General features: G+C 38.8%; 1 protein-coding gene across 2 annotated transcripts in view; it reads right to left on the reverse strand.

The window, feature by feature from the left end:
- Nucleotides 1–1,406: 1,406 nt before the first annotated feature.
- The window catches only part of AGO3 (argonaute RISC catalytic component 3), a 53,659-nt gene continuing 31,454 nt past the window's right edge, over nucleotides 1,407–23,611 (reverse strand). The window contains exons 6-20 of one of the 2 annotated variants that reach the window (XM_050932545.1): nucleotides 17,830–17,964; nucleotides 16,869–16,970; nucleotides 15,573–15,660; nucleotides 15,266–15,413; nucleotides 14,795–14,914; nucleotides 12,892–13,014; nucleotides 12,515–12,648; nucleotides 11,920–12,104; nucleotides 11,450–11,609; nucleotides 9,826–9,916; nucleotides 8,712–8,906; nucleotides 8,169–8,303; nucleotides 7,137–7,238; nucleotides 5,716–5,915; nucleotides 1,407–4,592 (exon numbers count right to left, since the gene is read on the reverse strand). In XM_050932545.1, the coding sequence (XP_050788502.1) occupies nucleotides 4,484–4,592; nucleotides 5,716–5,915; nucleotides 7,137–7,238; nucleotides 8,169–8,303; nucleotides 8,712–8,906; nucleotides 9,826–9,916; nucleotides 11,450–11,609; nucleotides 11,920–12,104; nucleotides 12,515–12,648; nucleotides 12,892–13,014; nucleotides 14,795–14,914; nucleotides 15,266–15,413; nucleotides 15,573–15,660; nucleotides 16,869–16,970; nucleotides 17,830–17,964 (2,027 nt within the window). In that variant the 3' untranslated portion in view covers nucleotides 1,407–4,483. The remainder of the gene's footprint in view (nucleotides 4,593–5,715; nucleotides 5,916–7,136; nucleotides 7,239–8,168; nucleotides 8,304–8,711; nucleotides 8,907–9,825; nucleotides 9,917–11,449; nucleotides 11,610–11,919; nucleotides 12,105–12,514; nucleotides 12,649–12,891; nucleotides 13,015–14,794; nucleotides 14,915–15,265; nucleotides 15,414–15,572; nucleotides 15,661–16,868; nucleotides 16,971–17,829; nucleotides 17,965–23,611) is intronic. The other variant, XM_050932546.1, reaches the window with a different exon arrangement.

Genomic DNA, 23,611 nt, shown 5'->3' on the forward strand with positions numbered 1-23,611 from the left:
ACAACACGGCAACTGCCTGAGCATTTGTCTGGCATGAAAAGAAACTTCAAGATGACCATTTGGAAATGAAAAGTTATGGTTTCAATTTATATAATCAGAGCTGCTTTGATTCCTCTGTTACGAAAAGTGCTTTGAGAAAGGTTATATCCCATCAGTTCACAAAACTGAGAACATATCAAAGGCGGACAAGTCTCAAGGTTTGAGTAAAATGTAAATCCAGAAAGGCCTCATACTTTTGAAACTGAAGAAATTGGAGCTTGGCAATTTCACACTATTGTGCACTCGAGCCCGAGTAGAAAACAAACAAGCAACTAGGATGTGCACAGAGCATGATTATTCATCTAATGTCCTGTGCCTAAACATTGATCGGACAAGTATCTGCACAAAAAGAAGAAATGGAAACAATTTAGGACCAATGGCATCTTGAAAGAATTTGACTGACAGCCTTCAGGAATCCATTTCAACTTGAAAGCTGTTACAAGGGCTAAACTACCTTCTAAAAGCATCCCAAAATGAATCCTAGGGAGATAACCTTTGCATAATTTCAACTAAATGGTCTAACATTTGACAACCATCTATCTAACAATCCTGAGTAAAATGGCCACAGTGGAAGTGCCCCACAAATCAAAGCTGCTCTGTTTGAGAGGAGTTGTCAGTCGTGTTGTTAGCAGATGCTGCAAGAGTTTAACGATTCAAACTACTAAAAATTCTCAACCTCTTTCCAACGTTGGATCCACTAATCACTAGATCACATATTTAAAGTAATTGCCATTATCAAAAACCCTTCTGCTAAGCTTCAGAGAAGCACTGCTATTTCTAGGACAGTGGTTCCTAAACATTGGTACATGTACCAATATTGTTATTTCAGGTGTGTGTGGCTAGTATCCTTGGTTGCCCACCCCAGATTTTGTGCTGGGTGCCCAAGCATATGCCTCCATTATTTGGGAGGTTAGTGGCACTTGTCAGTACAAGGTAAGGTCTTAGTCTGGTAAACTGGTACAGTGTCTGAGAAGATTGGGAACCACTGTTTTAGACAGATGTATGCACAAATGAGGCCAATGTTTCCGCAAAATGGAACTGTCAGCCTTTGCCCACATCCCTGTTTGGGCTATATACAGAGTGCTCCTGGAAAGATAAAGGGATAATGTGTGGTGCACTCGAGATTTCTCTAAAAAGCACATAAAACTTGAGAAAACTTTTCTCTAAAGGAGAGCAGGTACAAAAATAAAAAAATCCATATACTCCTGTGAAAATATACAGGAAACTGCCACCACAGATGAGGTACCATTTATCCCCCCACCCCCTAAACTGCAAACATCAAAATATATATAAGTCTTTAGACAAAGGAAGAATCTCTGGCTATTTAATCTCAATTAAAATGACAGCACCCTTTGTTACACTTGATATTTCACACTGTTAATTTTCTTCTGAAAAATGAGATACCGCATCTAACTCTAAGCCTTGGTTCCTGCTCATCTCCTCATTTCCTAGTGCAGTAATTGTCCGTCTCCATTTAAATAAATATAGCAGCTACAGTATCATAAACGTGTGGCCCTCACAACGCCAGTAACTTGATATTGTAATACAAATATACGTATCGGCACTTCTGTAGACATTTGCAAAACTAAGAATATAGAGATTAAAACTCCCAACTTCTCTTCACATGAAAACCAGTTACACTGGCCTGCTGAGCAAACATTTTTGAAGCCATTTCCCCAATGGATTTTCTTATATTTTAAGTTTTTGGTGGAAGTAGCAAGCAAAGAAAGTAAAACTTTCAAATCAGACTGGAAACTGTATAGTGTCTTAAAAAGAAGAGTTAAAGGCAATATTTCTTTTTTAAAAAGGGGCTTTTCATCAAAATGCCAGTTCACAAAAAGTCCTTGTAAAGCAGGTTTTTCTAAAAAAGCCCCTTCAATTTTAAAAAAATCAATCTAATGTAAAAAGCCTAACCTGGGCCTTTTATAAAGGGTCTACTAGCTAGAGCTCTTCTAAGAGGAAACTGACAAGTTACAGAATAAAAGATGGAGAGATTTGTTTGGAAACCATCTTGCTCCAATCGTTTCATTATATTGACCTCCCTGCAGCAGGTTTATTCAAAGGAGCTGAAAGATCAGTGCATGAAGCAGCCAGAGAACACTGGGACACTTCAGTGAGGAATCTGTAGTCCCACTGATGAATGAATAGAATCCCACTAACAATGAGGGAGACTCCTAAGAGCTGGTTGGCTACATAGAGATCTGTTATAATCGTCCCCTTTTCTCCTGAGCCACTAGGTACACTGCCTTACCTGCATGACTATTTCCAGTGCAATTTTAACTCTGCAAAAAATTAGTTTCTTTGCATTATGTTTCTTGATACTGGGAGAAAAATACATATGTAGATACACCAACTATTTAGTAAAGCGCTTTGAGACAGTGTTGTGAACAGCACTACATACATTTCAATACAATGTACAAATGCACAAAATACAGTACTTAGTTTTCTGGCAGAAATGGGGGGAAATGCAAGCCTGTTGAAGCAAAATGGGCTCAGATTTTAGGCTCAAAATACAGTAAATTGGCAAATATAGTGGATTACATGAGAATGACAAGAGACAAATGAGATACTTAAACCAACCCATTGGTTTTCGTGTGAAGAGCAGGTGGAGTTCAGAAGGGCTGGGATAACAGCAATGCCCATATAAACAATCTGCAGTATATATATATGCATATATACTATGAACCAGTGCAAATAAAACAGTCAAAAATGCAGTTCACGAGGTTACAAAGTGCAAAACTCCCCGATGCCCGGATGTACTGAATAAATGCTCATCTCTATCATCTTTAAAATACTTGTTTTAACTTTAAAGTGGAATGAAAAAAAGTCCCATTAATGTTTTGTTTCACATTTCAGTGATTTAACTTGTTAAAATTATCCCAGCCCTCTTAATTTATCTGTAAAGTGAAATGAAGCCACCGACACCTTAATTTTAAAAGGAAAGCCACTTATAATGAAATAAGCAAAAATGCTTAAGAACTTCATTAACTTCTTAAGACATTTTTATGATTAATGTCAGCTACGTTAGGGACAGCATCTGAAAACTTGGATCTTCAATGAAAAGTCTTCAGTCTCTTAACCCCAAAATGTACACAATTCCTTTGTTAAATCAAAATACTGCATTGATTGCCAATATTAAAGCTTGCAGAATCCTAGAAGCATAGGTTTTGCTGTTCTTAGCTGGTTTGATTTAGAAAAGGACCATGGTTGACTCCTGATGACTATAAAACTTTCCTTTTGAAATTAAGGCTTTTACTTTGTCCTTTGAAAATTGTGGAGGTGTCCATTCTCCCACACTTAGTGGTACAAACACCGCTTTAATACGGACACATTTTTCCTTTAGAACGGCTTATTGCACTAAAAGATAGCAAAAACAAGTTGTCAGTTTGTTTGTTTTTTAAAATAAACATGGTTACATTTCTAAAAATACAAATTGATGTTGCCCATATGTTCTGTAATAATTAAATTAAAGCATTATTATTCTAATAAATATAAGAAAAAGAAGCTAAACTTCAAAAACACACATATATATATGAAATCACATTAAGGTGTGAGAGGCAGCAAGTAAACTAGCAAATAAAGACCTCAACTCTAAAGTTTCGTTTCTGGTGTTTACTACGTATAACCAGGAACATCTGATCTTGCACGAAGCTCAAAATATATTTACGACTTGCCAGATAGAGAATTAGTTGAAACTTCTGGATAAGGTAAAACAGCAGCTTTAGTAAACTCACCAGAGAGCAAGAGGAGTGTGGATCACTACTGCTGCACTACCAGCTTTCTCAAAGGGAACTACTGGAGTTGAGGACTCCAAACCGTGAAGAAAGACACAAAGGCAGCAGTTGGCTAAATTATGTTTAGATTAATGGACTAATGTGTGCAAAACCCTTCCCCTAATTTTTTCTAATTAGTTCTGTACACTGAAATGTACTTGGATATGTTCCCATTCAAATGCTGATGGCAATATTGAGAGAAAGCCTCCTCAATGCATTGGGGTAAAGAGAAAAAGGCTATTTTTTTGCACACTTCCCCCCTCAACAATCATTGTGATTGTTCCATAGGTTGTGTTTTTTTTTAAACTACATCATTAACTTTTTTTTGCAAAGATAGTTGTGCTGCCGAGCAACTTGAGGTAAAGGCATAAAAGGGTTAGGCTACAAGAAACAAAAAAAAGTAACTGATGACGACGGCACTTCCTACAGAAGATCGCCCCAAAAAAGCAGTTGGCTGGTTTCATATTGCATAATAGTGCTGTGTTCCTCAACGAAGTAAACAATCCTTCATGTGTCAATTTAAGGATTAGCCCCTTGCCCCTGCACAGTGTCGGCTTCAGCGTGATCGGAGGAGCACCTCATAAACTGACCCTACCGGAAACATACATTGTATGTGGCTTAATTTTTCAGTTCTTCCTTTCAGTGAGTATGCTCCGATTTTATTGATTTATTTAAGCGAAGTACATGGTGCGTAAGGTGTCTTGGTGAATCTGTACAGCCTTAGCAAGGGCCTGTGGGTCTCTCCCATTGCTTTGTCCTGAAACATGGCTTCCTTCAGCACTGCAAGACAAAGTGAGAAATATTAAAACTAGCAGAAACTCTTTCAACTTGAATTGCCATCGTTTACCAGCACTGCATTATTTCAACACTCAAGAAGGCAATGTGACAATTTTTTTGAGCAGAGTATGGTGAGAACTCCTGGGTTCTACTCAGCTTTCTCAGCAACTTCATGGCTTTTGGCAAGTCCCTTCACCTCTGTAGCTCAGATAGCCCATCCATAAAATAGGTATACTACTTCTTACCCTGCCTGGTGCTTTTGAGGCTTAATATTTGTAAAACACTTTGAAACCTTAAAATGAAAGGAATTAGACAAGTGCAAAGCATTATTACCACTCGCCTCATTCATAGCAGTATTTCTGGTTTCAGGATTAGAACTTTAATGCACATGAGTGTTTTGGCCCATCTCCATGCAACAATATTAAACAAACAAAAACCTTTTTTTTTTTAACTCAAAACTTTAAATTCTTTATATAATAGAAAGCGAACACCACACTATATGCTTATGTATAGTGGTAGTAGTTAGGAAATGTGTTTGAAGACCAGTCCTACAGGTGATACATTAAGCTAATGCTGAGTGTGCATCATCTACAGCAGTGGTTCCCAAACTGTGGGTTGTGACCCCAAGTGGGGTCACTCCACCATCAGCAGATGGGGTTGTGGCAATCCTGAGCATGCGGAGGATGCCATTTTGCAAAATGGCGTCTTTTGCACAACATGACCTCACATGCATTGTACATGCGATGTCATGCTGCATGGAGGATGCTATTTTGCTCTACAAAAACAGCACCCCCATCCATGCAGTATGATCTCACGCCATGTGTGTGCAAGGTCACATTGTGTAGAGAACGCTATTTTGTAAATCAAAAAGGCATCCTCCATGCAGCATGACCTTGCACAAATGGTGTGTGTGAGGCCACGCTGCATGGAGGATGCTTTTTTTAATCAACATCCTCCAGGCTGTCTGGGATTGCAGGAAGCAGTACATATAAAAATGAGGTCATGCAGCAAAAATGTTTGTGAACTGCTGATATAGTCAGATAGTCTAAAGCCTGACAATATGGAAAGGGTTTTGGGCTGAGGGCTGAAAGGGGATACAAATCTAAGCACCCGTGTTTTCATTTACCTGTCATGTTCTTTGTCCACAAGATGGTATCGTGCTCTGAATGCTACCAGGTGAGCATAATACGCTGGTGCAGGTATAGAAACAGATCGTGTGCAACGCACATATGTGTGGCAGAGCTGGTAAGTCAGCAGCTGAAGTTCATCTGCAGTAAAACAGTTATCATCCCACAAAACATGATAGTGTGAGGGACGGCTGGTACCCTATGGAGAAGGGAATATCAGTTCACTTGTCTGGCTTTCTCATATGTATCAAGTCAGACTTTAAGGCCAGGAGGAAATATTATGATTATCCCGTCTAACCTCCTGCATAATACAAGCCAGAGAATTTCACTTAGCAATTCCTACATCTAGCTTATAACTTCTGGTTGAACAACAGTATCTCTTAAATACTTCAAGTGACAGAATGCATACCACATTAGGTAAACTGTTCCAATTGTTAGTTACTACCACTTAAAAATGTGCACCTTATTTCTAGTTTGAATTTATCGAGCTTCAGCTCTGAGCCATTTGATCTTATTATGTCGCTACCACTACCAGAAATCTCCTCCTCATGTAGGAACAGTACTTATAAACCATGATTAACTCACCCTCCTACTTCCTTCCGGTAAACTAAATCCATCAGGCAGGGTCTGATTAAATTCATCGTAGGGTACTTAAGGTACTAACAGAAGTAATCTTGGAAACCATTAGCAATTATTTTTGAGAACTCAGGGAGGATGGGTGAAATCCCGGAGGGTGGGAGAAGGGCAAACATAGTACCTATCTTTGTTTAGAGCGATCAGTAATTCAAACCAAAAAAACCCAGAATATACTTGCTGCAGTCCACCAAAATTCCCTGCAGTTTGGTCAAAATTGCATAAAGAACAGAACTTAAAACTCTGAAGAGTAACTTTTTCTATTCTTCTGAACTCAATATTTAGATGCAATTTTCCTCATTAAGTTGGATTGCCATTGCACTGCCGGCAATACCACCAAACTGCTAGATTCAATTTCATTATCCTATAATTTACTATCAGTCTAGGCTTAAGTCAACTAATTTTCAAGGCTGCTTTCAATCCTCAAATTGAATCAAGTTCTCAAACGTAAACAATGTTCATTTCATTACAACTAAACAGATGTTTAACATAGTGTTCTAGTTTCCTAACTAATATGAGGAGGGTTCATTACTTCTCTTCAAATAAACCAACCTCACGTCAGGACAGATTATGAAAATAAAAGGTACCCTAACAGCTCAGTTAAGTAAGTCATTGGTAGTGCTGGTTCCAGAGACAGGTTTCACAGCTCTTAAGGAAACAGAACGAGAAGACGTTTGTCTAACACACAGTTTTTGGGGTGGGGGGGGCAGGTGGGGCATATTTTCAAAAAAGGGAAAGAATACTTGCTGTAGCCATATGTATTAGTTTATAAAGGAAGATATCTTACCTGTATTCCAGCATGGCTACAGAGGTAAAAATCAAACTCGTATGGGTGTGTAATATCTGTATCTACAGTTGTTCCAGCTGGAATGTTGCCACTTCTTCCAACCTACAGAGGGGTTTTGATGAAAGCACTATTAGCTAGTCATTTTTAAAGAAAATAAAGCAATAAAGAATTACGATGTACTTATGCCATTCAGCCGTAACTTTAAAACACAACATTCTATTTAGAGTATACAGCATTCAGTGAATAGAGCCCTGAACTTAACCCCTCCCCTATAGAATATGCAAATATAATAATCTGTGATGTTTGCTTTGGACAAAGCACTCCCTTTTTCACTCTAAAGTTAAGCATGCTGCATCCACAGCACTTTCAGCTCCACCTGCCTTCAGAAGGGGGAAGTAGCTAAAGATTTAACTATGTATATTTTGGTTTGTGTACCCACCCAATCTGCATTACATCACTCAGAAAACATGTAAACTTGACTGAAATAAAGTCCTTTCTGGTTTCACATTCTCTTGTATTTAACATTTTTGTAGAGCCTGTATGAGAGGAGCGATAGCTCAGTGGTTTGAGCGCTGGCCTGCTAAACCCAGGGTTGTGAGCTCAATCCTTGAGGGGGCCATTTAGGGATCTGGGGCAAAAATCTATCAGTGGATTAGTCCTGCTTTGAGCAGGGGGTTGGACTAGATGACCTCCTGAGGTCCCTTCCAACCCCTGATATTCTATGATTCTATGAAATAGTATTTCTAGACATTTAATTTCTTCTAAATGTCATTAACATCTGTAATTCTACAAGAACTTCCCACGGTCAGCAGCTGAAGTTTTACAACTGAATTTAGAATAAAATAAAATAAGATCTTCAAAGACAAAATAAGTTGGGGATCAATTTTTTGCACCTGTCAATCTTGAGCATCTCCTTTGAACGTGAGGAATACATCAAGTGGATTTTGTACATTTATACAAAAACACTAGCACAATCTTTTCTTTATTAGCCTTTTCACATACATAACTACACTGGAATGGGCTAAGGATTACCCTTTCAGTTCTGTCCGCACAGAACAATCGTGTGTGGTGTCGTTTCTGTACTACGATGTAGGTTATTCCTGGCTGGTAATCTTTCTCCAGACTGATGCAGGCCTCTCTAATTGCCAGCAGCTCATAATACAACACCTAAGGTACAGAAACAATAGATTAATTTACTCTTACACTGTACTCTGCACATTGTGTCTAGTAAACAGCACTCTGTACTTAACACTTGTTTCATGTCCGTTATGCAATATTAGTTAATTTGTAGGAAGTCTATACTCATCTATGGCTCTAAATGATCAGCTTCTCAACCAGGAAACACAGTTTTCAACCATTTGATATAATACATCATTACTTTCCTCAGCCCATGATCTGAAGAACTCCAAGCAGTTTCCACCTAATGAGATTTCCTAGTTGGGATTTCACACTTCCATAAGAAGTGTAGCCAATACATTGTGGTGCTACATCTTAACTCAGATGCAAATGTGAAAAATGGAACTAACATTTCTCAATTCAAATCTTGCCACAGTAAAAAATTCAAGTGTAACGAACCTGTCGAAACTGTCCTTCAGAAACCCCATCCCTGTAGAAGATGATACGTGTGGGCTTGAATCGCGTTGACTTGTAGAACTGGATGAGAAGTTCTCTTACCATAGAGGCCAAATCTTGGATAATCTCCTGCCGAGGCCTTTGAACTCTCACTGTGGCACAATACCTGCTTGGATGAGCATCCATACTACCTACAACCTATATTTGTGGAAATGAGAATGTAAAAGATCCATGTGAATTGATACAAAGTATTTTACCAGGGAAAAGGGAAGAGGTTTTAAATTTAAAGGTTTGTTTTAAGAAGAGAATAGAGAATAATCAGATCATTTAAGCAAATGGCACAGAAGTTATTGTAAGATGTGGGTTTAGAAATCTTAAATCTCTTACAGGAGAGTGTTTGAAACTTGTCTTTTACCAGCCCTCCACAAAAAGCCCTATTTTATATTTGCCTTGGAATTATTTTTCCTCTTTCATTGGCAGTGCAATATTTCCTCTTCCACCCCCACTATAGTAATTCAAGCAAAAACTCCTCCTGGTTCATTGCCTCTTCATTAGGAAATCTGAACAGTCCCCCTTCCATTCTGGGAAATATAGCAGATAATGTAGCAAAGAGCAGCATGAGTACCCAAGTGTCTAAAGATCTCATATTACAGCCCGCTTGTCCTTCCCAGGCTGAAAAGAAGAAAATTATTCAAGAACTTCCTGCAAACACCAGTCTCTTAAAGTCATCTTTGTTTAAATATAAACACAGCAGCATTTTGTTAGTTTAACTATTAGAGGTGCATGGTTTCTTTCGGAATTTAGAGCACTTACATTCAGTTATGTTCTCTCAAAGAACTATTATTTAATAGCATCACTGATGTAACATCATCTTCACTAAGTATATTAGAACACTACAAAGCATTAATCAGAAATTTTAAGCAGTACTTTTGTTTTCAAGAAGCTGTCTGATTTCTGTATGCGGAGAACTGGAATATGCAGGGGAAAATGAAAGCCACATCAAAAGTCAATGAATTAATTTATGATGTTTCAGTTCTGTCACAAATGTAGCTGCATTTTCTATTCTCTCCTTTTCATAACATATGAAAAACAATTAAGCCAATTTCATAGGACTTACAGCAGCAATGGATGGCTTCTTTCCATCCCCAGCAGGTGGGTGAGTGACATCTGCTCCCAAGAAGATCACTGGTTGTTGGAACACAGAAGGTCTTTTTAAAAAAAAAAAAAAGTGACAAGTCAACCTAGCACCAGCCATTCACTTACAATTACACTTCTCAATCCTGAATTTTGTTTCTTAATTTGAGTATGGGTAGGGAAGGAGAAGAAATTTCTACCAGAAATTCAGAAGACTATGTTTAGCCAACGCAATCAGTGTCTGGCATATTGTTGTGAACTTTTCCTAAATTCTCTTAATAGTCATTCCAAAATACATCACTGTTTACTGCTAATACAATGCTATTACAGAAATTAGTTTAAAAACCATGACCCAGCATTAAAAATAATTCCCTACAAAGACATATCATGATTGTTATCAATCATGCTGATTAGGGTAGTACCTAGAGGCCAATCAAGAATGGAGCTCCATTGTGCTAGGCACTGTACAATGTACACTGTACAATGGCAAAAATGTAGCTAGAGTACACACACTGTTCTGGGTGATGTGGCATGAGTAGCAAGGAGGTATGTTAAAGCTTGCAATCCATTCTCATGGTCTAGAGAATGGACTTTGTGCTTCATGTGTCACTTCAGCTACCGATACCTGGGCACAGAGCTTTCAGAAACAGTTTCCAGAGAGAACTTCCAAGAGGTTATTCTGGGCCACCACATTACCTTCTGCATACTCCACTTTTTCCAAGAATAAATCAGTTCTAGTAACACTTGGAGCTAAGGTGGCCAAATGCCCAGTCTCCAGGGTGGATACAAAGGTCGCTGCTCTCAATGGACTGTTTGTTCTAAGACAGTGGAAATGCATATAGATTAGACTAGTAGTACAATGACCCTGGCCAGTGAGCCATTATCAGGGGAAGCTTCTAACCAGTGAGATCTATTAGAACAAAGGCCTCAAGAGTAAGGTAGTAGAAGCCTTGTCACTTGAAACATTTAAAAGGGACTGGGACAAAGCATTTGAATACAGCATACAGAACCACCATACACTAGCAAGAGGATGATCTAGAGGACTTATGCAGCAGCAGAGGTGAAAGACCCAGAGTACATGCTCTACCACCGTTAACAGCACACAGGACAGCAGAATTTGTCAGCTGGCTGAGCACTGTGATCTTCTCTGAAGAATGCTGTGGTATCCTACACTTCTACCCAGACAGCCTCTATAGATGGAATCTTAACTTAATACTTCCATTCAAAGACAATACCTCTAGAACGCCAGGATCTCCTCTCATTCATTTCTCTTCAAGTACTGGGTAGTGGCCCAACATCTCAAATGGGGATTTGATTTACAACCTTCTGATTCAGAGACTAAACAGCCATTTTGACAACTACTGGGGAGAGCTTCAATATGACCCAAGTCTCCACTTACCAGATCAGGTAGGAAGTGTCCTGGAGGTCACTGCTGAACCAGGATGTGCTGTGAGATGCAATGTTGCAATGCCAAGGGCAGCATCTTTGGTTTCACAAATAACATACCATTCTGCACTTAACCCCCTTTCCAGTTTTGGATGTTAAATATCAAACTGAAAATAGACACAAGAATAAATCTCAAAGTAGCCCCCATTAGAGATTCTTACCGTTGATGAGGTACAAGAATGTTGTTGATTCCTCCTAATTTAACATTAATCTTTAGGCACAGGTTTGAGAGAGTCTGAGGAGATGTTTTTATGACATTCTTGACTTGAACGCACTGCGTGGCCATCCCCAACAGCGTATCTCCCACACGTTTCACCTCCGCTAAGAAGCAAGCATTAATTTAATTTTTTTTAAAACTATTACGATTTTTAAGCCTATTTGAAATTCAGACAGAGAACAGAACACAGCCAAAGCCACTATTAGTCAAATTTACATTCTAACCTATCAACTTCCAATTCAAATGCATGCTTTGACCTGTCTCCCAATTCATTTTAGGCTTGATAAAGCATCTGGTTTTGGATGACTAAAGGACAGTCATCTAGAATTTAGCGTCTTACAAGCTGCGGAGCAAGTACACCAGATAGCACACTTGAGCCAAAACATATACCCTCCCCTTATGTTACTCTCTTACCATACACAGGTGTTTTCCCTGGCAGGATGACAATGATGAGCTGGAGTCCTGAATAGGTATTTTTAAGGTGTCGGAACATTGGCTCCACGCTGTCCGCACCCTGTGCATATTTGCAAAAACATGGCTGGCCTTGGATTGGCATTCCTGCATCCTTAGAAATCTTGCGTAGCTGGTCTGTGAAACCCCTAGTGAAAAAGAATGGAGTTTACTGAACTTCAACAACAGCATCCACTGCACTCTGATTATAAGGATGGTAACAGTCTTAAAATGCCATTATGAAAGGTTAGAGAGGGCAGACTTTATAGGGCTTTAGGACAAACGCACTAAGTACCATGCCCCATTGTAGCAACACCACTGAAGGAGAAACACTTAATACACAGTATCAATGTGCAATTTCAGCTGCAAAGATGGCAGATTTCCAAGCTCCAATACAGAAGTGAAGAAGTAGTTTTGCGTTCCAAATCAAAATGCCTACCTCAGCCTGAACACTAGGCTAGAACAGGCACTGAATATGTAGCAACTGCCATCTTAGAATTTTGAAGCTGATGGGTTCACTGAAAGAATGGTACAATGCCTGAACTAAGACATGCCTTACTTCAGTATTTCTTCTCTGCATTGTCTCTGCGTTGCAAAGCAAGCTATGGCCCACATTTTGATCTCAACACCAGTGTGAAACTGTTTCCCTCGCATATCCCATACGCCATGGCTTGGGGTTGCCACTGTTCGATTCTATGGAGATAGAACAAATATGCTGATATTCAACGGATTGAAACAGTGAGAGAAAAAAAGCACCATTTTCTATTTTAGGAAAACACCCCTCGCAATCGCAAGGCTTGTGGCTCAAATTCTGAGCTGCTGCAATGCTACAAGGGAACTGAGCTGTCCCAGCGTTTTCAGTTTTACATGGAGAATCATCTGTGGTTCATTGTACAGCAAGATGCCAAAAAAAGGGAAAAACAACAAAATTCTCACCCGTCCTCCATACTGCAACATTGGAGCTGGAAGCACGCGCCCTGTCACATGGGCCATCTCATCTCGAACTTTAAACTGAAACTCTTGAACAAATGGATCTGCATCATAATTTGCACTTCTTACCTGGGGAAAGGAAAAATTTCCATGTTAGAAAAACTCTTCAATTTTTAATCGCATCTACAAATAAGACAACCAATAACAGAGCTGCATAAGTGTTCTGGTAAGTGTCCTCCTTTTCAGTAACAGCAAAAACTAAGGATCGTACTGAATCGTCCACCCTCATTTACCAGCCATTGATTAACCAAAACTCTCATTCAAACTACTTGCCCCAGGACATGAGATCTTACTCATTCCCTTAAGTTACCCAAACACCAATTTATTCAATTTTTGCTGCTTCAAATATTTTGCATAAAAAGTGTATTGTATTAAAGAGTATCTAGCATGCATGACAATGCTGCTTCAAAACAAATTTTAGGTATATCTAGTTATCTTGCTAAAGTACAGAAGTACCAATTAATCATAAAATTAATCTCTATTCTGTATATTGCTTGCAGGTATAACACGGAATTTTAATATTTGAAAAAGCTACCTAAAATTCAATTTTACTATTATATTACTACGTCAGTGTGAAAATGGCCACTTGATGTTTAGTCACTCCACAATATGCATATTCATGGCATTCAAAGTAAATTTTTTGCTGCCCTCAGTGTGAAGGACAAACTAGGTTATGAAAACCCAGCTGTTTTCAGTTCTCTCTGAATATTAGCACTCAAGAGAGGATCATGAATTAGCCTTTTCAGCATCTTTCAGAAGAGCCTTATTCCTACTGAACACAAATTCTCAATTGTCAGCTCAAAAGCACCTTTTTCAAATAAAAGTTATCCTTTAATTTTTTGTAACGTTATTCAAATAAAACGAGATATTTCCAACAGTTCCAAGTCAGGAAAATGTTAACGAGTTTTAGAAAGCCTGGTTCTGTCAGACAAAAAGAGGGAAAAAACAGGACTGTCAAGTGGTGCTATTTTAACATATATTGAGGACAAATATTGCCCATTGGTTAGAGTGCTTGCCTGGGACATGGGAAACAGTTTCAACTTCCTGCAGAACCTTAGGCAAGTTACTCAGTCTCCGTACATTAGCTCCCTCCATCTGTAAAATAGGGATAGAATAGTACTTCTCTACCTCACAGCAGTGTCCAGAGTATATCAAAAGATTAAAGAGTGTGAGGTATTCAGATAATATGGGAATGGGAGGGGGCAGATAAGCACTGGAGACAGGTAGGTAATTTACATACATTAACTGTGAGAACATCCCTGTAAGGCAGTTAAGAACTCTGTTCATCTTTCAGATTGTTGATAATGTCAAAAATGAAGGTCTCATTCCAGCAAAACACTAGCACATGCTTAACTGTAAGAATCTGAAGTTCCATTGACTCCAATGGGAGACCTCAGCTGCGTAATGTTAAGCACATGCTTCAGTGCTTTGCTGAACCAGGTACAAAGTAGCCAGCTTAGAACACAGGAGTCCTGGGCTCAGATAAGCCCTCTAATTCTTTAATTAGAGATCTCTAATTAAATAACTTTTGTTAATAAAATCAAGGAGGGTTCCAAATGCTAGAAGAGATGTACCAAACAGGTTCTGGTGGCGACATGGTATGTGGAGATTATGGACCAGGGAGGTTGGCCTGAATGCTTGACCTAGATATTCTATTTAATGGGAGGGATCAGAGGAGTCATGGGAGCAAGAGCCTTTAGGACATTTATCTGAGAATAAAGTAAAAGGCTTTAGTAGCAAAGGACAGAGATAGGGTCAGGTACAGAGAAATGGAATTGTCTTCTCAAGTGCAATGCAGTTTAGTGAAGATAAACATGCTCATCCTCTGATACAGAAGTTAAGAACTAACCAATCTGCTAATTTCCTCTTGTCTATCTGGGGCAGATCTTGCTGTTGCTTTTATCATAGTTGATGTCTGATTGTCTGTTAGCTTCTTGATACATCGCTGGCCTGCCACAATGTTACATACCTTCAAAAAAACAAAAACAAATTGGTAGATACAATTGCGGTCTTTACAGATGCAGCACTCCTAATATTACACAGGGAATTATGCAGTGACTACATGCAAATCTTCTATACACATGTAGCTGATACTTATATCTATTTTTCAAAGTGACTTGATTGGTATCCATACTAATGAAAGGAAAAGATTGTCTGGTTTAAAGTTTACCTCTATCTGTAGTAAAACCAAAGCAGTAACAATAAAAGAATGATAACACATATACAAATATGCTAAACTGCTTACATTGCACGAGAAATAAATTAACACTCTGCAAAAAGATGCTACTGGACTAAAACATCAATTTATCAGAATCATTACTTCTAGAGGCAGGTAGGTATGTTTCTGCTCCTGTCCCACTTGTAGACAAGGAAGATGAGGATATTTCAGCTGGAGGTTATACTTCTCTCTGAAGTACTGTGCTACTGTTCTCTCAACTGTCTGGCCATTTTCTAACTGTAAAGGGAAGCTGGAAAGACAACACAAGAATTTTAGTCAAAATAGAGTTGAAAGTTTAACTACTAGAATTCTCCAAAGTGATTTTAATAAACTCTCAGTCCATCCCTCCAAGTATCTGATGTTAGGGCAAGCTGCTACACATTCTCCACTTTGACAAATGTCTGCTTACGTTTGATGACTGGCAGGTCTCCTTGTTACATTACAAACACGGTATTTCCGTCTCATTGTTCCACAGTGAGTCACTTCAACCTTCAGACCTGTATGAAAGCAACAAGAAAAAACAATGTCATGCAACATATACATGTTAAGTGTTTGCATAAGTTTCTAATAAGAGTACACACATAACAGTCAAGAACTCTGAGTGTTAAATAGATACAATGATCTTATGGCACCGTGTTAGAAACTCATGTTCTGCATTTAAGGCATTTGATTTCTGACTTTCATTTAAGAGGTAGTTTTTTAAAATATTTCTAAGAGTGGAGAATCATGAGTTTCTTTTAAAAATAAATCCTAGGTATAAAAACATGCAATTCAAAGCAATTTATAATTCCAGTTGAAGCTGTTACACTAATTTTAAGATAAGCGAGACTAGCCTGATGGAGACTGAAGTCTGGATTCAAAATATAGTTTTCTGTTCAGATTCTCAAAGGGCAGCAATGCCCTTTTTGCCCATGGTGATCAATTCCAGTGCACCCTAGGACTGAAGAACCAGATCTGTACCAAGGGGATAAGTAAGGTAGTTTAAAAATTACTTTCCTAGGTGATTTCTCCCACTTATTTCCATTAGCTTTAATCAGTATTTTAACTAACTTGCTTTATTTTCATTGCAATGCCAATATTTCTAAATTCTAGAGATTTGTCATTAGTTTTTTGTACAATCTTGAGTAGCTGAAGTTAAGATCTAGTCCATGCCTTTAATCATGAGAAGAACCCTGACTCTATATACTTTCCTCCTCCTTTTGCACCATAGCTACAGGAGTTGATTGCATGTTATTCCATGGTATCCAACTGGTAAATTCACAGAAATCCCATTGGAATTCTAGTAAGTATATGGTAATCCAAGTTAACTCTACTCTATTAATTCCTCATAACAATATGAAGTTGATATTTACATAAAAATGATACCGAGATGGCAGTGTCATAGGATAGGCACTCTCTCTGCCTTCAGGGACAAGAGAAATGGATGAAGCAGCAATATGGTCCAATAGACAAGCTACTGGACTAGGATTCAAGAGACCCGGGTTCTATTCACAGAAGTCTACTCTGACATTGGAGAAGTCTCTTCATCTCTCAGACTGTTTCCCCTCTGACCTTCTGTTGACTATTTAAACTGAAAGCTCTTCAGGGCAGGGACCGTTGTGCTACATATATGCACAGTGCTTAGCACAATAGTGCTCTGATCTTAGTTGGGGCCCTTAAGTACTACTATAATACAAATAAATATTAACAACCAAGGTTAATTTACCTTGCAGTGTTTTCTTACAGTGGCTATTTCTATTACAATGACTGAGATGTGTTGGTGAAGTAGAGTGACAGCTGCTCACTGTACAGTTAGACATGCTGCATTCTGACTGATTTAAAAACAGAAAGATTTGTGTTTGAGCCAGTTACAAAATAATTTATCCATTAAAGGTACGGTTTTTAAAAGAATTTCTTGATTTTACAAACACAGGGGTCTGACTGGCTGTACTTTACCTTTTTAAACTGATTGGTTCTTAAATGGCATGTACTCTTGCAGCAAGTGACAGAAAAAAATTTCAGGAAAGACTTTGTTCAAACCCTCCTAACAATGTCTTACCCCTGCTGCAAATTACTCTATACACTGGATGCAAAGAAGCATGAAAGCAGACACCAAAGTAGTGTGTGTAATGCAACTACCCAAACTTCCACAACTAAATCAATTCTTCAAGATGGAATCTGTCCCCCTGCCTAAGGTTGGCAAATACCACTAAGCTATCCCTGTTATATCACAACTGATATAAAGTCATATTAATAAAATATTGGCAGACAATCAATGACTCCAGCTTTAAAAACCAATATATTTGCTTTGCCTCAGCATTTAAATAGCAGCAGGAGTGTGTACACTACTGACATTATCTCCTAAACAAGAGTCAGCCATCCAGGAATGCGATTGCTTTGGTACATTCATTATAATAAGCAGTCTTACTATTTGACCTTTAAAATATCAGAGTTTATCTAGTATTTCATCTTTGTTGGGCTTTGCAGACAGTTTAAAGAGCCATGCAGCTCATGTATTAATTTTAAATCTAAAGATAGTAAATATTGCAATTATTTTGGACACACTCACTTTTGATCCAGGTTATATTAATTCTGAGATTTTCAGTTAATGTGTCTGTCATAGCTAACCTCCTGAGCACATTAGATACAATCTGTTCCATGCCGATTAGAGATAACTTTCTACTCACCCTTTATCTCTTTGGTGAATTTTACCCGATGAGAATCAGTCAGAGGTCTCGGTTGTTCATCAATGTTATGAATGTCGAGAACTTCACACATGAACTGAATTACAGGTTGTGCTTTGTAGAAGGCAGTGGCAGAAACTAGGGAGAGAGGAAAAAAACGAAAGAGGAAGCAAACCTCCATCTTGGGAAGCCAAAGAAACAAACAAATCATCTGATTTTTAGTTCAAAGTGAGCGCCAAGTGTATGTTTTGCAGCGCTCACGTTTTCTTCAAAACATATTAGAAAGTTCTGTGACAGCTCAGTATTGAGCAATCAAAATACTACAGTCTGCAACCATACATCACCATGCTGAATTCTAGCTAAGTTTTTTAGAAGACTATCTTGAGTCTCATCAGGATTTGAAAATATGTCCCATATACACAGGGCGCTTGAGTAAGTGGTGGTAGTTCAGATTATGACATCCTTCCTTCAGATACAGTTTGGTCCCAAAACCAAAAGATGGTGTGTAATGACACCCGTCTGCTAAAGATGCTGTCTTCTTTGGATAAAATGTAAAAGCAAAGTTATGACCAATCAATGGCTCATTAAAGATCCAAAAGCACTTTGAGAGTTAGTGTTGTGACCCAGTCATGTTGCAGTTAGGAAAAATGGATTATGTTCTTAAAGGCTCTTTAGACTGTAAAAGTTTTTCCTACATTCCTTGACCTAACTTGTGGTATTCAGCTTGTGTATATAACAAGAGGTACTTTTCAAGCACATGAAGCAATAGGAAAATGAGTCTTTCTATCTGATACAAGGCTTAGAAGATGAGACCTCATGTCAGTCTAGGCAATTACATCATTACTGAAGTCTCTCCCCACCAAGCAAAGACTCCTAAACTGTATTTAAACCAAGTAAATGTTTCTCTCCCTCTAGTCAGTGGTCCCCAACCTTTTTTGTCTGGCAGGCGCCAGACGAAGGACTGTGGCAGTGGTCAAGCATCCACCGAAATGCCGCCGAATTTCGGCGGCATTTCGGTGGATGCTCAACTGCCAGCCAGAACACGGATGCATTTAGATGCCATGGCACCCACGGGCACCACGTTGGGGACCCCTGCTCTAGGTTTTTATCTAATATAGCATCCAAATAGCCAGAAGCAGCAGCTAGCAGATATCTTGGTTATGGGATGGTGGAATTTCAGAAATGGAGGTCCTTCCTTGCCCTACTTTTCCTCATTCTCCATCACCCTTGGAGTTAATGAACTCTGATGCCACAGGCACTTGTGTTTATCCTCAGTTTGACATCCTTAGTTTATCCTTACTTTGGTTGCAAAGGATTTCAACAGGTTGCTGGCACAAACAAGTCCATTAGAATTGCCAGAAAGGTTGGGAACTGCTTCCGTGAAGAGGCACTCTCACTAAGGAAATGCAACCCAGTGTCACAAGACATACCACGTATAGTATGAATACAGACCCTAAGAGTTTGCAGAGAATCAAGGCCAAGTGTGCAGAAGCCAAAGGGTTAATGTACTCTCCACATGTATTGCTTTTTTAAAGAGAAGCAGATTAGAAATGCAAATGAATGGTTTTAATTATCAAAAAAGACAACATCAAGCCTGAAAGAGCTTTTAACAGGTGATTAAAATTCTGCATTAAGAGATTATGTGCAATCTTTCTGAAAAAAGAGTATCTGTATACGCATTTCCACTTTCTCAAGTATTTTTCCAATATAAGTTTTAGTTCTGGTGAAAGGTCTTCAACTGACAATACCTGGAGGTGGAAATCCTATACTTATCCCTCAAATTGGTAAAGTGCCAATGAGTGCACTGCACGTGCAGCAGCTACAAATGCTTCTCCCATGCTGCCCAACCAGTATGCCTGATTTCTGACCTGACAAGACCACCTCTAGATATGTGACAGTAGTTTGGTTTCTACAAGCCATTCAGTCCTTGACTACTCTGGTAAGACAGCCTATAAGATTACCAGTTACGGTGACTTGTGACGGACACCCATGCTATCCTAGCTAAGGGCTTGTCGACATTGGCACTTCACAGCGCTGCAACTTTCTGGCTCGGGATGAAGGTGGGTTTTTTAGCACTTTAGCATTGCTAGTGTAGACTAGCTCTTAGATAACCTGAAATGGCTTATATACAAACAAAAGTCTGTCCAGAGACTTTTCATGCAAAGTTGGTTCAGTACTACAAAGGAACAGAAGACAAAGGAACAATGTCCTAATGCTACACTCTGTTCTCTACTAACCCTGAAGAGGCAAGGCAAGCTGCTTTTAGAAGTAGACACAACTAAAACTAAAAATGCTACCCACAGATCAGCAAGCCAAAGGACAAATCTTGTTCTAGCTGCCAACAGTGACATTATGTAGCAGAAATTATCAATCGTGTTCACTGTGGTAGTACCTAAGGGCCAACAAAGAATAGGGCCTCATAGTACTAGGCACTGTACGAAAGTTGAATAGTAGATGGTCCCTGCCCCATATAGACTACCAGTGGTCCCCAACCTTTTTCATCTGGTGGGCGCCAGATGACAAGCCACGGAGGACCGTGGCAGCAGATGAGCATCCGCCAAAATTCTGCCAACAAGCGGCAACGTCAATAGGCGTCGCCGCCAAAATGCCACCGACAAGCAGCGTTATCCAGAGACATCGTCACCGATATACAGCTAAAAATCGGCAGCATTTCAGTGGCAAAGCCTCTGGATGACGCTGCTTGTCGGCAGCATTTTGGCAGATGTTCGTCCGCCGGCCAGTATGTGGGCGCACACAGACGCCCCGGTGGGCACCATGGCGCTCACCAGCACCACATTGGGGACCCTTGGACTAGACACAGGGTGGGGGAAGAGGTAAAATACATAAGCAGAGTGAACTATGTGATAGTAGCAAATGTTGTTAGTTTCAAGATTTTCCTTTTCTTTCTTTTTTTTGGGGGGGAGGGTGGCTTAGTTTGGAACTATTCACATGTCCGTTACTTTCTTCATATGTTCACTACTGTCATCTAGCTCAAACTGCCAAATGCAAAAGAAATTCAAAATCCCCTTACTAGTCTACAGTTAAAAGGCTATGGACAAACTTGCCAATAAAATTTTGTGGTTTCTGGATGTGCTTATTTCTCCTCTGAGGCAGTCTAGAAAGTTATTTTTCACTTACATTTTAAATAATGCCTTCATGTTTCTCTGACTAAATATGTTATATATTTTGGTGGTGTATTTTTTCCACATTACACTTGCCTTATTCAGTGCATGGAAAATTTCACCCCAAATGGTTGAAGTTTGGCAAAGTTATAAACAACTGAAAACAGGGACTTATACTGGGAAGAATCAGGCAATCTTAACTTTAGGTGGTGCTATTAGATCAGTCCATACCTTCATTCAATTGAGGCCAAAAATAAAAAGGCAGAGCAACACACTAAAGTCTTTAAATAGCAAAAAAAATTAGACTATGAAATAATTAACAGTTTATGAAGTTCCCAGGTCCCTTATACTAAAACATCAAAATTCCCCATACAAATAATAAAAATTCTTCAGATATGCGTCACTCCAGTAAGCCACCAACTTTGCATGACGCACTCTAGCAGACACCTACAGATGTCGATTACTGAATGAACACAAATAGCTTACGCCTCCAACAACTGGGGATCTGTGGTTCATCTCCATGGTAACAAAATTTGTGAAACTGATAGGAACAGATATTTTGTAGAGCACCTTGTATGAGGTAAGTGATCAAAACAAACTCCAATAATTTGATTGTAGATTTAATCTTTAGTCTCAAACCAAATTAGCAAAGTCATTTCCCCATAATCTGCAGTTAAACAAAACGATTTCTATTCAGGAATTTCACTTTAATGTAATAATCTGTTGCACATCCACTGTAAATCTTCTGTAGAATTGAATAACTTCTACCAAGAAGATAAAAACAACAAACCTTCTGGTTAACAAGACCTTACTCCGCAGTGATGGGGAAAGCTTAATTTATAAAAAGCAACAAAAAGCAAAACTCAGTGTCAGTGGGGATTATGACTATTTTCTTTACAGCAAAAAACGAAACACAAGCTAGTCTCTCCTCAATATGCAGCATACATACTGTTGAGAATTTACAGTACTTGTAATAGCGTAAAACTCAAAATAATTTTAATGTAACTGCTTTTCAACTAATAGCCATATCAGAGTTAACAGCTTTAAATGGTACAGTTTTGGTTGGGTACACTGGATTTACAAAGAACTACCCCCTCTTTTTACTTCTGCAGCTACTGCCAGACATGAGAAAAGAAAAAGGATCAATTTTTCATTGCTCGTTTTCCAAGAAGTTCAGTATGTAGGAGCATAGATTTTGGTATTTCTACTATGAAACCTCAGAATTCTTCTTCTCATTGCAGACACTGCAAATAGCTTGACTTAAACAGTACTTGGCTTGGTATTAAAGAATATCAGCTGCTCCTATATATCAACAACTGTAGGAGAGGATTATGATGTACTTTAGACACAAAGCACTGAGTCACCGCATTTCTCTTTTGAAATACTGGCATTTTCGGTAATGTCTTAGTTACTAAATAACTAGAAATTAAGATCTAAGCTAATGTGAACAATGTAATTACTTTGCTTGGACCAGTGGTTTTCAACCTGTGGTCTGTGGACCCCCGGGGGTTTTCAAACTATGTCTAAGATTTCCAAAGGGGCTCGCCGTTCCATTTGAAATTTTGTAGGGGTCCTCAAATGAAATAAGGTTGAAAACCACCATCTTGGACCAATCATTACATGACCTTTACAGTCAGAAATATCCTTGTGTTACAAGTGGGCCATTTAACTGAAAAACCTGGGTATGATTTGCTGATTGGTACAATATTTTTGATCCTGCACTCTTTACAAAATGCAAAACTCTGAATTAAATGGAAATTACAGAAATGGATTGTTTGTCTTGTTTACTTTTACTGTCCATGAGAAAATAATTGTGCAGTAAGCACGGCTAGATATGAAAGTTGTCACATGTTCCCTAAACCTGCAGAAATAAGGTGTATCAATGTATCCTCAGCTGCAACAACTATGTATTTCATTTCTGTCTGTGACGCACATGAGTAGTACATAATGGTTACAAAAGTATGAAATAGGGGACAACTTGCTCCAATGTCATAATACGTTGAAAAAATATATAAAACTCAAAGGCGTTCCACAAGGATGTGACTTTTGTCAACTTGTTTCTTGGTGTCTGCCCCCTTTTGCTATTTTCTGCTCTAAATTGCACATCTAGTAGCTTTCAAGTCTACCTTGCCTCAGGGTCTCTTCGATTTAAACATTGCTCCCTTGCTACCCTAAATATGGTATCTGCCTGCTCATTTATTGTACCCTTTGCTAATGGGAAGGAAAATAACACTATTTATCAAAGTGACCTGGCCTCCAACCTAATGGAACACTTGTGGCATTCCTGACTGCCCAAAAAATGGTACCAACTTCAGTCTCAGCTCATAACTCCAACAACCCACATTTGACTGTAACAGAGTATCTTTCTCTTTCCCTGCTTCTCCGATTTTTAATTTGTGTTTGCATAGTTGGGAAAATTAATTTAACTTAGTTGCAATCTTTTGATATAGCCTATTTGACATGATCATGATCATATTAATATTGCCATGATGAAAGCAGTATCATAATTAAAGTGTAAGAAATAAAGCTGCTGTTTTAAATTACTGCAGCATTTAGCTAACGGAGTCAAAGGTTTACATTACGTGTGGCTATTAAGAAGTGAAAAACTCAAAACTATTTGAAAACTAACAGCACTAGTCTTGGAGTACAGAGTACTACCTAAG

Source organism: Gopherus flavomarginatus, chromosome 22 (genome assembly GCF_025201925.1).
Source record: "Gopherus flavomarginatus isolate rGopFla2 chromosome 22, rGopFla2.mat.asm, whole genome shotgun sequence".
NCBI lineage: Eukaryota > Metazoa > Chordata > Testudines > Testudinidae > Gopherus > Gopherus flavomarginatus.